Source organism: Chanodichthys erythropterus, chromosome 3 (assembly GCF_024489055.1).
Source record: "Chanodichthys erythropterus isolate Z2021 chromosome 3, ASM2448905v1, whole genome shotgun sequence".
NCBI classification, from domain to species: Eukaryota; Metazoa; Chordata; class Actinopteri; order Cypriniformes; family Xenocyprididae; genus Chanodichthys; species Chanodichthys erythropterus.
Window position 1 is genome coordinate 17055471 of NC_090223.1, and position 13321 is coordinate 17068791.

Consider the following 13321-nt stretch of genomic DNA (forward strand, 5'->3'; position numbering starts at 1 on the left):
AAAAAGTAATTGCCAGTTATAAACTTGAAGTTGCGAGGTAAAAAAAATAGTCAGAATTCCACGTTTATATCTCACAATTCTGAGAAAAAAGTAATTGCCAGTTATAAACTTGTAATTACGAGGTTAAAAAAGTCAGAATTCCAAGTTTCTATTATAAAATTCTGAGAAAAAAGTAATTGCGATTTGTAAAACTTGGAATTGCGAGGTAAAAAAGTCAGATTTCCACATTTATATCTCACAATTCTGAGAAAAAAGTAATTGTGAGTTAAAAACTTTTAATTACAAGGTTAAAAAAAGTCAGAATTCCAAGTATCTCACAATTCTGAGAAAAAAGTAATTGTTAGTTATAAACTTGTAATTATGAGGTTAAAAAAAGTCAGAATTCCAAGTTTATGTCTTAAAATTCTGAGAAAAAATGTAATTGCGATTTGTAAAACTTGGAATTGCGAGGTAAAAAAAGTCAGATTTCCAAGTTTATAACTCACAATTTTGAGAAAAAAGTAATTGTGAGTTATAAACTTGGAATTACGAAGTAAAAAAAAAATCAGAATTCCAAGTTTATATCTCAAAATTCTGAGAAAAAAAGTAATTGCGATTTGTAAAACTTGGAATTGCGAGGTAAAAAAAGTCAGATTTCCAAGTTTATATCTCACAATTCTGAGAAAAAAGTAATTGTGAGTTAGAAACTTGTAATTACAAGGTTAAAAAAAGTCAGAATTCCAAGTATCTCACAATTCTGAGAAAAAAGTAATTGTTAGTTATAAACTTGTAATTATGAGGTTAAAAAAAGTCAGAATTCCAAGTTTATATGTTTAAATTCTGAGAAAAAATGTAATTGCAATTTGTAAAACTTGGAATTGCGAGGTAAAAAAAGTCAGATTTCCAAGTTTATAACTCACAATTTTGAGAAATTAGTAATTGTGAGTTATAAACTTGGAATTACGAAGTAAAAAAAAAAGTCAGAATTCCAAGTTTATATCTCAAAATTCTGAGAAAAAAAGTAATTGAGATTTGTAAAACTTGGAATTGCGAGGTAAAAAAAGTCAGATTTCCAAGTTTATATCTCACAATTCTGAGAAAAAAGTAATTGTTAGTTATAAACTTGTAATTATGAGGTTAAAAAAAGTCAGAATTCCAAGTTTATATGTTAAAATTCTGAGAAAAAATGTAATTGCAATTTGTAAAACTTGGAATTGCGAGGTAAAAAAAGTCAGATTTCCAAGTTTATAACTCACAATTTTGAGAAAAAAGTAATTGTGAGTTATAAACTTGGAATTACGAAGTAAAAAAAAAAGTCAGAATTCCAAGTTTATATCTCACAATTCTGAAAAAAAAGTAATTGCGAGTTATAAACTTGGCGTTGTGAGGTTAGAAAAGTCAGAATTCTGAGTTTATATCTTAAAATTCTGAGAAAAAAGTAATTGCCAGTTATAAACTTGAAGTTGCGAGGTAAAAAAAATAGTCAGAATTCCACGTTTATATCTCACAATTCTGAGAAAAAAGTAATTGCCAGTTATAAACTTGTAATTACGAGGTTAAAAAAGTCAGAATTCCAAGTTTCTATTATAAAATTCTGAGAAAAAAGTAATTGCGATTTGTAAAACTTGGAATTGCGAGGTAAAAAAGTCAGATTTCCAAGTTTATATCTCACAATTCTGAGAAAAAAGTAATTGTGAGTTAGAAACTTGTAATTACAAGGTTAAAAAAAGTCAGAATTCCAAGTATCTCACAATTCTGAGAAAAAAGTAATTGTTAGTTATAAACTTGTAATTATGAGGTTAAAAAAAGTCAGAATTCCAAGTTTATATGTTTAAATTCTGAGAAAAAATGTAATTGCAATTTGTAAAACTTGGAATTGCGAGGTAAAAAAAAGTCAGATTTCCAAGTTTATAACTCACAATTTTGAGAAAAAAGTAATTGTGAGTTATAAACTTGGAATTACGAAGTAAAAAAAAAAGTCAGAATTCCAAGTTTATATCTCACAATTCTGAAAAAAAAGTAATTGCGAGTTATAAACTTGGCGTTGTGAGGTTAGAAAAGTCAGAATTCTGAGTTTATATCTTAAAATTCTGAGAAAAAAGTAATTGCCAGTTATAAACTTGGAGTTGCAAGGTAAAAAATAGTCAGAATTCCACGTTTATATCTCACAATTCTAAGAAAAAAGTAATTGCAATTTGTAAAACTTGAATTGCGAGATAAACTCACAATTGTGATAAAAAAAGTCTGAATTGTGCAATAATAAGGCGCAATAAAAAATGCTTTATTCCCTGGTGGAAAAAGCTTCCATACAATAGTTTGCTGACATCAGACTGGCTGATATGCCTTTAGAAGGCGGGGCTTGGAGTGTGATTGACAGGATGTAGATGGTCTAACTCAATATTTTCTTGATACATGCACTGACAAATCATTCGCAGTAAGACCACGAATTAAGAAAGTAAAAGGAGTAAATTCTGAATCTGTTTGGAGGTTCAGATCTGTTTAACATGTGCGGCGTGTTGTTTCTCTTGGTCTGAATGAACATCTGCTGAAGTTCTGCACAGAGAGAGACAGAGAGTCTGTCTGTAAGACGAATGAGAGGATATTATGTGGTTAGTCGCGTGTTCTATCAAAGACATACAGCGAGAGAAATGAAGGACGGGAACGCTGCCAGAACAACATCAGCTTCTCTCTGCGTATGCCAAGTGTGTTTAGTTTGTTTGTTCCAGAGTGTTTTGTCCACAGTAACCGAACAGACGGTTTCATTTGCATTTTTAGCTTAATGTGCCAAAATTGTTTCAAATACAAATTCAGTGACATTCACACACTTTACATTAAACATATTAAATAGTTTGTCTTTATTTTCAACACTAGATCTATTGTTTTATCATTTAAACTCAGACAAACTTTGTTTTGTCAAGTGTTTTGCACGTAAAGTCTGCTTCGTTAATGTTATTAAATAACATTAACGAATAATAAATGCTGTAAAAATGTATTGCGCTTTGTTAGTTCATGATTCTTATATTTCTTATGATATATCAACTTTCGGTAACATTTTAAAATAAGGTTTCATTTTAAATAAGATTTCATGTTTATTGTAAAGTGCATCTTTCTTTTCTGTAAATGATGCTTATTCTGGTATTTTGTATCTAATTTAATAGTGTGTCTGAGATATTGTGCTTATTTCAAACTCCCATCTGATCTCTGTTTTCTCTCTTTGTGTTTCTCCATCCCCGTCTCTGTCTTGTTGTCTTCGTCCCAGAAGGATCTTCCTCTACCCCGTAAGAACAGCAGGTGAGTTCATTTTCAATGATTAGAAGAAGATAAAAAGTTTCATATGCGTCTTTTTATTCACATTAGATGCATGTATCAGGGTTTGTTTTGAAAACCCCATAGCAAATGAGTAACTGCTGAGTAAATTGTAATATTGCATAAATATTTGCACCATTTCCATCCCATGTGTTCAAAATCGCTACTTCCGGGGAAATTGGTGCAAAATATCTGTAATAAAAATGGAAGCTGATGCAATCAGGGAGGAAATGATGGATCTCTTTTCCTCCATCGTTAATGAGCGCGCAGATGAAATCCAATCAATGCTGTCATGTGATCTTGCATTCGGATTCTGGTGTTTGGGAATGCAATCGAGTGAGACGCTTCTTGGAAGTAATTAAACCAAATAATTTTCATGACAGACTTTGGCTAAGGCGTTTCAGAACAACCAAACCAACATTTGAGATCCTGTGAAGTGCGATTTTAGTTTGTCCAGTTGTCTAATCACATCCTCTGTTGAGGTCACATGAGTTTTTTGTTTCGCATTAAGGGATTTATCAAAGTCCCTTTCAAGAAAACTCTGTTCACTCCATATTTGCAACACCTCCCGGCAGTTATTTCGAGCATCCAAGACCAAGTCCTATCTGCTTGAATGGGGCAATCCTGAAATCTCAAAAACATGTTTAAACATATTTTAAATCAACAACAAAATGAACTGTCCCATAAAAAATAAATGTTTCTTCTTAACAACATTTATACAGGTTCATTTTGTGTGCAGTACAAACTCAGTCTGTCTCTCTTTGTCAGGATGCCTCTCTCTCTCTTTCCGTTTCCCTAAAAGCTTTCTTCCTTCACTTAGTTTTTTTTATTTTGTGATTCTTAGTTATATCATCCACCGTGACCTCTGGGGAAAAAGCATATTGCACTTAAATTTAGAAACACACACACACACACTCTCCCTCAGTAGCATCTTATGAACGGATGCACTGCACCTGCTCCCCCTCTTTTAACATTCGTCTTGGTATCATCCGCTGCCCTCGAGATTTTACCCAGAATTCCCCCCTGCACTCTATTTTCCAGTGTGTGAGCAAAGCCAGACGCTCTAACCGTTCTCCATCTGATGATGTTTGTGATGCACGCTGGTTATTTCTGAGTGACTGTGTCTTCTTTGCGCTCTTGATCATGCAGGGCGGCATGTTTCGTCGCACTAAAAGGTGAAATGTTTTTAAAATCTGTTTTAAATGCCATTTTAATACCTACGAAGATGTCGCTGAGGTCCTTGTTTACCTGCAGCTGGTGACACACTAACTGAATGACCTCATCAATGCAGTGAGTTTAACATGTTAGTCAATGCTGGGATCTCATTTAATATGATATTTGATGTGTGTAGTGTATATATTATGGTGTTAGATTGAATCAAAATGTTCATCTTGTGTATTTGAGCCACAGGTTATGTTGTTTGACTCAAAATGAACAACATTTTACTGTTTGTTGAAACTAGTGTTATTAGTCACAAAGTACTGCAAACTTTTTTGATTCGTGAATTACTTGTTGATCATTTGAATGCATTGATCTATTAGCTTGCACTTTCTTACATCTTCTAAAGTTTTGGTCTTATATCCTCCATGTTGATGCTGAATGTCTCAGTAGAAAGATGTAAATGTTGAGATACACTGTGTCAGACCTCTAATAATGAAGCGTATGTTAATATTAGGTGGCACTGTACCCCGAAATATGCCTGAAATATGAAATAATAATTTCTTTTAAATTAAAAAGTTCTTTGTACCTCTTAGACAAAATATTAAGAAAATCTAGTTGCAGGTACTGCAAACAACAGATTTAAATTAACAGTCCACAAGAGACGCAACAAATAAATACCAACCAAACAACACAGTATTATATTGTTTATTTCAAATGTCAATCCTGTTAACCCTATAAAGCCTGGCATATGAAAAAACACCTCAGTTTTATTCAGATGTCCAAACTGAGCAAAAATACATAGTTTTAAAGTATATAATCCTCAAAAGCCTGTTGAATCATATTAGATTTTTCCAAAAACAGATGTATAGGTAATCAAGTAAGTTGCTTCAGTCCAGTAAATGTTCTTCTTGAAATATTACTAACAATATTAAAGTTATTCTTACATTTACTTTATAAAAATCAGTAAAGGTTTCACAGCAAAAAACACATTATCCATGAGCTGAAGTAGGGGTGGGTGATATGGCAAAAAATCATACCACATTTTTTTTTCTTCAGGAAAATCACAATTTTTTCATGTTGGTTTTACTATTTTGCAAGTGACTAAGAAGTACAACCAAACTAATTGTCTTATTTTAAAAATTTAGCCTTACATGGCAAAAAAAAAAATAATAATAATAAAATTATTATATATATATATATATATATATATATATATATATATATATATATATATAATTTATTTATTTATTTATTTATTGGAACGGTGGAAGATGAAAATCTTTATTTTATTATTTTATCTTTGTTATTAAAAATGAGAACAAATATGCACATTACAAATACACAATATAATGTACAGATGAAATAAACAGTGCTTTATTCTTTCACATTTAACAGTAGTATTCAAGTAATTAATTGAATAAACAAATGTAAAAATAAAACACTATATCGACGTCACTGTATAAATTATATATACACACTGATTCTTCTTAAAAAGCTACTGAAGTTATTCAGTGAAGAGCAGTGAGTGATTTTCTCTTTGTCTTTTGTTGTTTGATCAACATTAATGACAAGCGGCAGCAGGTTTATTAGGCTGCCGTCACTTTAAGACTGAATGCACAGATCTAATATACAGACACGCATCCTGTTTCTGTTTAATACACAACTGTCTGTGTTTATGTAAACCTTGTGTGTATTTGACAGTTTAAGCACAATGAGACATGGAAGATAACTTAGTTTAGTACTCACATGCTGTTTGAAAGGCTTTTAGTGGAAAAAAGCACAGAAAAGCATGTCAAAACAGCATGCAAATAAAATGTTTAGCCGACAAGGATTTAAAGTGCATGCAGATAATAAACTTTAATGACTGTGAATAAGTGCAATGTCACGTGAGTGTAACTCTGCGTTAACATGTGATGTGAATGTGCGTCGTGTTGTACAGTATGTTGGGACGGGGGGTGCCAGAACTGCAACTGATAGAATCCTCTGTAGCACCATACTATGATGTTTCTCCAAAAGCAGATTGTGGAGACATTTTAATCGTTCACGATCAAAAAATGTGGTATCGCACACCCCTAAGATGAAGGTGAATGTTTTTACAATTATACTAAAATGCCTTTACTTGTTAAAAAAACTATAAACTAAATCAATCAGATGACAGAAGGCATGTGGTAGATTGTGTGCAACAGGATTTTCAGCAAAGCTTTGATCATGTTGATCATTTAGAGGCAACTTTGCGTATCAAATATGACACAGTAGGCTTTAAAGAGGACCTATTATGCCCCTTTTCACAAGATGTAATATAAGTGTCACGTGCTTGCAGAGAAAGGCTTGCCAAAACTGGGTTTTTTACTTTACTGGGTTGTCCTTTTACACATTTTCTGGATTGGTAGATGCACCAGGGACCCGATTATAGCACTTAAACATGGAAAAAGTCAGATTTTCATGATATGTTTGAAGGTTTTAGAAGGTCACTGTCTCTTTAAGAGAGGTCGCTCTGTTCAGGATGATCCCTTAAGAGTCAACTAATCTTCTGTCTACACCTGTGTGTGTGTTTTTACTAGTACTGTATTAGTGCTATTTACCATCCTTCCTACTGATGTCGACATCATTGTGACAGTCTGCGATCAAATTTCAAACATCAAATCTTTCTTTTCAGGGTTTTTTGTCATAGAAGCACCAAAAGACTTCTGACTTGCTGGATTTGGGACACACAAACCCTATAAGACTTTATTTAGTCTGTTCATTCAGCAGTTTTTTGGCTGCTCTCTGCTCAATGTAGCTGACTACACTCACACACACTCACACACTCACGTACACAGTCTGTGTATGTCTGTAATGGTGTGTAATGGCTCTCATAAACTCACTCAAGGCGTATCAAGTAACTCTCGTTCACTCCCACTCCTCCATTAGTTCTCTCTCTCTCTTTTTATCCCTTCATCCTTATCTCTCTCTTGTCCATAGTGCCTCTCTGTTTCTTCAGAGCGCCGGTACACACCGACTGAGATTGATGACTGTGGAAATGGAATTTTCTGTATCGCTGTTGTTCTACTGCAGGGCACACACACACACACACACACACACACACACACACACACACACACACACACACACACACACACACACATAAACGCAGTTTCTCTGTTCTTGGCTCTGAAGATTTCTTAATCCGACTGAACCTCATTCTCTCTGATGTTGGATAACGAATAGGAAAACAATTCATACTTAAAGCGTTTAATTCTCTGTTTGTTTGTCTGTAGTTGCCGCAGTAACCGGAAGAGTTTGATTCTGACCTCGCCGACTCTGCCCCGCCCACATTCCCCGTTACCGGGACACATCGGTGAGTGGCCCCGCCCCCTGCTGGAAATCCAGCTAACAAACCAACTTGCTGGACAAACCAGGTGGTCCAGATGGTTTTGGGAAATGAATGCTGGTGTGTTGATAATCCTATAGATGGTCAACCAGCTCTAACCAGTTTCAAGTTAACCACCTTCTTCCAGGAGAAACTCTTTTACAGAGACTGAACAGCTCATGTGTTTGATGCAGTCTGTGAAACTAACTGAGATCCTTATTCCGTCCTGTTTCTTCCTGTCCACACAGGAAGTAGTCCTCTGGACAGCCCTCGTAACTTCTCTCCCAGCACTCCTGCGCATTTCTCCTTTGCTTCCTCCAGACGGTAAATAAACACACACTTCAGACTTTACCATAACATACACACTAAAGAGATAGTTCACCCAAAAATGAAAATTTGATGTTTATCTGCTTACCCCCAGGGCATCCAAGATGTAGGTGACTTTGTTTCTTCAGTAGAACACAAATGATGATTTTTAACTCCAACCGTTGCCGTCTGTCAGTCGTATAAGGCATGTCAATGGTAACACCATCTATAAGAGTCAAAAAACATGCACAGACAAATCCAAATTAAACCCTGCGGCTCGTGACGACACATTGATGTCCTAAGACACAAAATGATCGGTTTGTGCAAGAAACCGAACAGTACTTATATCATTTTTTACCTCTAATACACCACTATGTCCAACTGCCCTGTGCATCTGGTTAGTGAGGTCTGAACGCGCTCTGACAATGGAAGTGATCTCTCGCAACTCATTGAAGCAAAGCGCGAGTGATCACTTCCGTCATCAGAACGCGTTTTTTTGACCTCACTAACTGGATGCTGAACACAGTTGGACATAGTAGTGTTTTAGAGGTAAAAATAATATAAATACTGTTCAGTTTTCATGTCTTAGGACATCAATGTGTCGTCACGAGCCGCAGGGTTTAATGTGGATTTGTCTGTGCATGTTTTTTTGACTCTTATAGACGAAGTTCCCATTGACACGCATTATACCACTGACAGACGGCAGCGGTTGGAGTTAAAAATCATAATTTCTGTTCTACTGAAGAAACAAAGTCACCTACATCTTGGATGCGCTGGGGGAAAGCAGATAAACATCAAATTTTCATTTTTGGGTGAACTGTCCCTTTGCTTAACATTCGTACAGCCTTAACTGGAAGAGCATCTCATGTTAATGATCTATCTATCTATCTATCTAGTGATGGGCGCCGATGGTCACTGGCGTCTCTTCCCTCTTCTGGATATGGGACCAACACACCCAGTTCAACGGTATTTCAGTCTCTCATTTAAACACACAAACACACACATACACACACACACACACAGATGGAGCAGATGCGTGTGTGTCTGTAGGTCATGTGTGATCAATGCTCTGGTGCAGCAGCATCTGCACACTGACATATCAGATGTGATCCAGACAAACACACCCAAATGCACTTCAGCTGTGGGTCATTCATGCCGGTGTGTGCCGTATATACTGTAGCTTTCACCATACAGTCAGAGACCTGCTCACTACACTGAGAAAAACACTCCATGCTCTCACAGCAGAGCTGTTTTGTAACATACTGAGAATCTTTGCCAGATATACCCACCATATTTAATTACCATAGGTTTTAAATGCTGAGAGTAGACAGTTAAACTAAAAACTTTCTTTGTAAAAAAAAAAAAAAAAAGCATTATTTTGCTGACTGCTGTTTAGAACAGCTGTTCATGTCAGAACAGCACCTATATGATGTCTTAAAATACTGTCTCAGCAGGCGGCTCACTAGGAATTGAAACTGAGCTGCCGGTTCCAGATTGTTTACATCCTGTTCATAGCTTGATTCTGTGTTTAGCTGGCTTTAGTTGTAAATCTCTGTTTATCTCCAGTCTTCCAGCTCGTCTCAGGAGCGTCTGCACCAGCTGCCGTCTCAACCCACCATGGACGAGCTGCACTTCCTGTCCAACCACTTCGGCAGCACAGAGAGCATCACTGACGATGACGGTGGACGCTGTTCACCCCACATTCGACCGCGCTCGCGCAGCCTGAGGTGAACACACACTCATGCTCATGCTCGTGTGTGTTTGTTGCAGTAGTTGTGTTTAACTCACACACTCACTCTCTCTCATGTCTTCAGTCCGGGTCGTTCTCACTCCTGCTATGACAATGAGATCATCATGATGAATCATGTTTACAGGGAGCGTTTCCCCAAGGTAAAGCACACACGCCTGTCTCACACCACAGCATCTCTCTTCCTGTTTCTCACACCTGTCTACCTTCATCATTGTCCTCTCTTAAAATCAAGCATATATACAGTGTGTGTGTATATATATATATATGTATGTTAGGGTTGTGACGAGGCAGGTAGTTCACGAGACGAGACACCAGATTGAGTTCACGAGACGAGGCGAGACAAGATTTTTACACAGTATTTTAAAAAAAATCCTCAATGACGAATACGACTACAAAAATCGTCTGCGTGTATTTGAAATGTTTTAACTAATCATTTTGTAATGTCATTTCAGTTCTACTTTCTGAGTATGAATTATCATATGCAGTAAAAGACAACAATACTCAAGCACTGTAAAAGGTTTTGCCACTAACTCAACTGACTTCTCTTCTGTATGATTTCAGTCTCTTCAGACCTCAGAACTGTGCATGTTTTATGAGCTTCTACAACTTCTGACCTCCTAACTGAACTCCTTTCCACAAATTGATCATAGAAATAAAAACAGTACTCTCAATGTTCAAAGTGCAAATAGAGAACAATTTTTTCTTCAAGCATGATACAGAGCTGAGAGATGGTTACAACTACACAGCCCGGCCTAAGATAGCTTTCATATTAGAGAGAGAAATTAGAAAGAAATCTCTGTCATTATATATATATATATATATATATATATATATATATATATATATATACACACACTACCAGTCAAAAGTTTGGAAACATTACTATTTTTAATGTTTTTGAATGAAGTCTCTTATGTTCATTAAGGCTGCATTTATTTAATAATAAATACAGAAAAAATAGTAATATTGTGAAATATTATTACAATTTACAATTATGGTTTTCTATTTTAATATACTTTAAAATATAATTTATTCCTGTGATCAAAGCTAAATTTTCAGCTTCATTACTCCAGTCTTCAGTGTCACATGATCCTTCATCAATCATTCTAATGTGACGATTTGATACTCAGTTATTATCAATGTTGGAAACAGTTGTGCTTAATATTTTTTTGGAACCCGTGATAGTTTTTTCAGGATTCATAGAAGAAAAAAAGGTTAAAAAGAACAGCATTTATTCAAAATATAAATCTTTACTATCACTTTTTATCAATTTAACACATCCATGCTGAAAAAAAATATTAATTTCTTTCAAAAAAAAAAAAAAAAAAGAAAGAAAAAAAATACTGACCCCAAACTTTGAACGGTAGTGTATATTGTTAAAAAAGATTCCTATTTAAAATAAATGCTGATATTTTGCTGATAATGCTGAACTTTTTATTCATCAAAGAATCCTGAAAAAGTATCAGAGGTTATAAAATAATAATAAACAGCACAACTGTTGATAATAAATCATCATATTAGAATGATTTCTGAAGGATCATGTGACACTGAAGACTGGAGTAATGATGCTGAAAATACAGCTTTGATCTCAGAAATAAATTATATTTTAAAGTATATTAAAATAGAAAACCATAATTGTAGATTTTACTAATATTTCACAATATAACTATATTTCTGTATTTATTATGAAATAAATGCAGCCTTAATGAACATTAGACTTAAAAACATTAAAAATAGTAATGTTTCCAAACATACACACACACACACATATATATATATATGTGTGTGTGTGTGTGTGTGTGTGTGTGTGTGTGTGTGTGTGTGTGTGTGTGTGTGTGTGCCATTTTTCAGTGCTGAATAAATTCCTCCACTTCAGATAGATGTTTTCACAGAGTTGGTCACATTCTGGGATCTGCTTCTCTGTGAAGGATGTGTACATTGCTGAAATCCAAAATGAGATGATTTTGCATTATTATTAACATAATTTTAAAAACAAAGGACAATAATAAGCTATAAAATTAGGTGCTTTCTTCTCAGATGTTTCTTCTGAGAAAAAGACCCCAGTAATGTCACATGTGTCTCCTTTAGAGCTTCAGAAGAAATCTCAAGAATGTCTCAAACTAGGCTCAGATTTGCTCAAGATTCAAAAGTCTGCAAATCAAAAGTCAGAAATCTCAATATAGACTCAACATTCCTTATCAAATGATCTGAGTTGCTCTTCACATTCATTTTACAGATCTAGACTCTTACTGGAGTGACTCATTTAGGTCTTTTTTATTTGTATTGATTTTAGGAGAAACATCTGAGGTAGTTGATAGTGCAAACACTACTGCTTAGATACTGCTGATTTAAGTAGCCCAAGTGTCATGAAGTGCTGACCTCGTCATGTGTAGCTCTTTCCTAACATTAGCCATCCTAGAGGAGACTGTATTGATTTTTACTTACTAACAACATGCCTCTCTGTGCGTGTGAGAGATTGAACTGACGCTAACACACACACTGAAACTCTTAACTGGTGTCTGGTGTCTGTCTCTCAGTTTACTGTAAGACAAACACATTTTTATCGTCAGAGCAACGTCAGGTTAACTGAGGGCGACTGAAGAGACAAATAAAAAATTAAAAATAAAATTAAAAATCTTGTTCTACACAACTATATAAAATAATAAAATATGTTGTAATATATATTTAAAAGACATTTTTGTAAATATATATGAATGTATATAAATACAGTATTTTATAATAGTAATAATGTTTTATTATATATTTAAGTTTTTTGTAATTAACAATCTAGAAATAATAATAATAATATTAGTAGATAATTTATCTATCTGTCTATCTTTATCTTCATAAATAATCTCTTTCTTTGTTCCTGTCAGGCCACGGCGCAGATGGAGGGCCGGTTGTGTGTTTTCATCCACACATATTGTCCCGAGAGCGTTCTGCCGCTGGCCGACGGGGTCCTGAGCTTCATCCACCACCAGATCATCGAGCTGTCCAGAGACTGCCTGACCAAATCTGGAGAAGGTCTCATCACGTCTGTCTACTTCTTTGAGCTGCAGGAGAACCTGGAGAAACTTCTGGATGACGTGAGTTCATCGCATTAAACCTGTCAAGAACGGTCTCTTTACTGAGATGTGAATTATTTACAGTGGGTACAGAAAGTATTCAGACCCCCTTAAATTTTTCACTCTTTGTTATATTGCAGCCATTTGCTAAAATCATTTAAGTTCACTTTTTTCCTCATTAATGTACACACAGCACCCCATATTGACAGAAAAACACAGAATTGTTGACATTTTTGCAGATTTATTAAAAAAGAAAAACTGAAATATCACATGGTCCTAAGTATTTAGACCCTTTGCTCAGTATTTAGTAGAAGCACCCTTTTGATCTAATACAGCCATGAGTCTTTTTGGGAAAGATGCAACAAGTTTTTCACACCTGGATTTGGGGATCCTCTGCCATTCCTC

The 13321-nt window shown here is 35.0% G+C and overlaps 1 protein-coding gene across 1 annotated transcript in view; it reads left to right on the plus strand.

The window, feature by feature from the left end:
• The window catches only part of mast1b (microtubule associated serine/threonine kinase 1b), a 40257-nt gene that overhangs the window by 12647 nt on the left and 14289 nt on the right, over positions 1-13321 (plus strand). The window contains exons 2-8 of the mRNA XM_067370903.1: positions 3242-3270; positions 7704-7783; positions 8044-8119; positions 8998-9067; positions 9668-9828; positions 9916-9991; positions 12728-12937. Coding sequence (XP_067227004.1) covers positions 3242-3270; positions 7704-7783; positions 8044-8119; positions 8998-9067; positions 9668-9828; positions 9916-9991; positions 12728-12937 — 702 coding nt within the window. The remainder of the gene's footprint in view (positions 1-3241; positions 3271-7703; positions 7784-8043; positions 8120-8997; positions 9068-9667; positions 9829-9915; positions 9992-12727; positions 12938-13321) is intronic.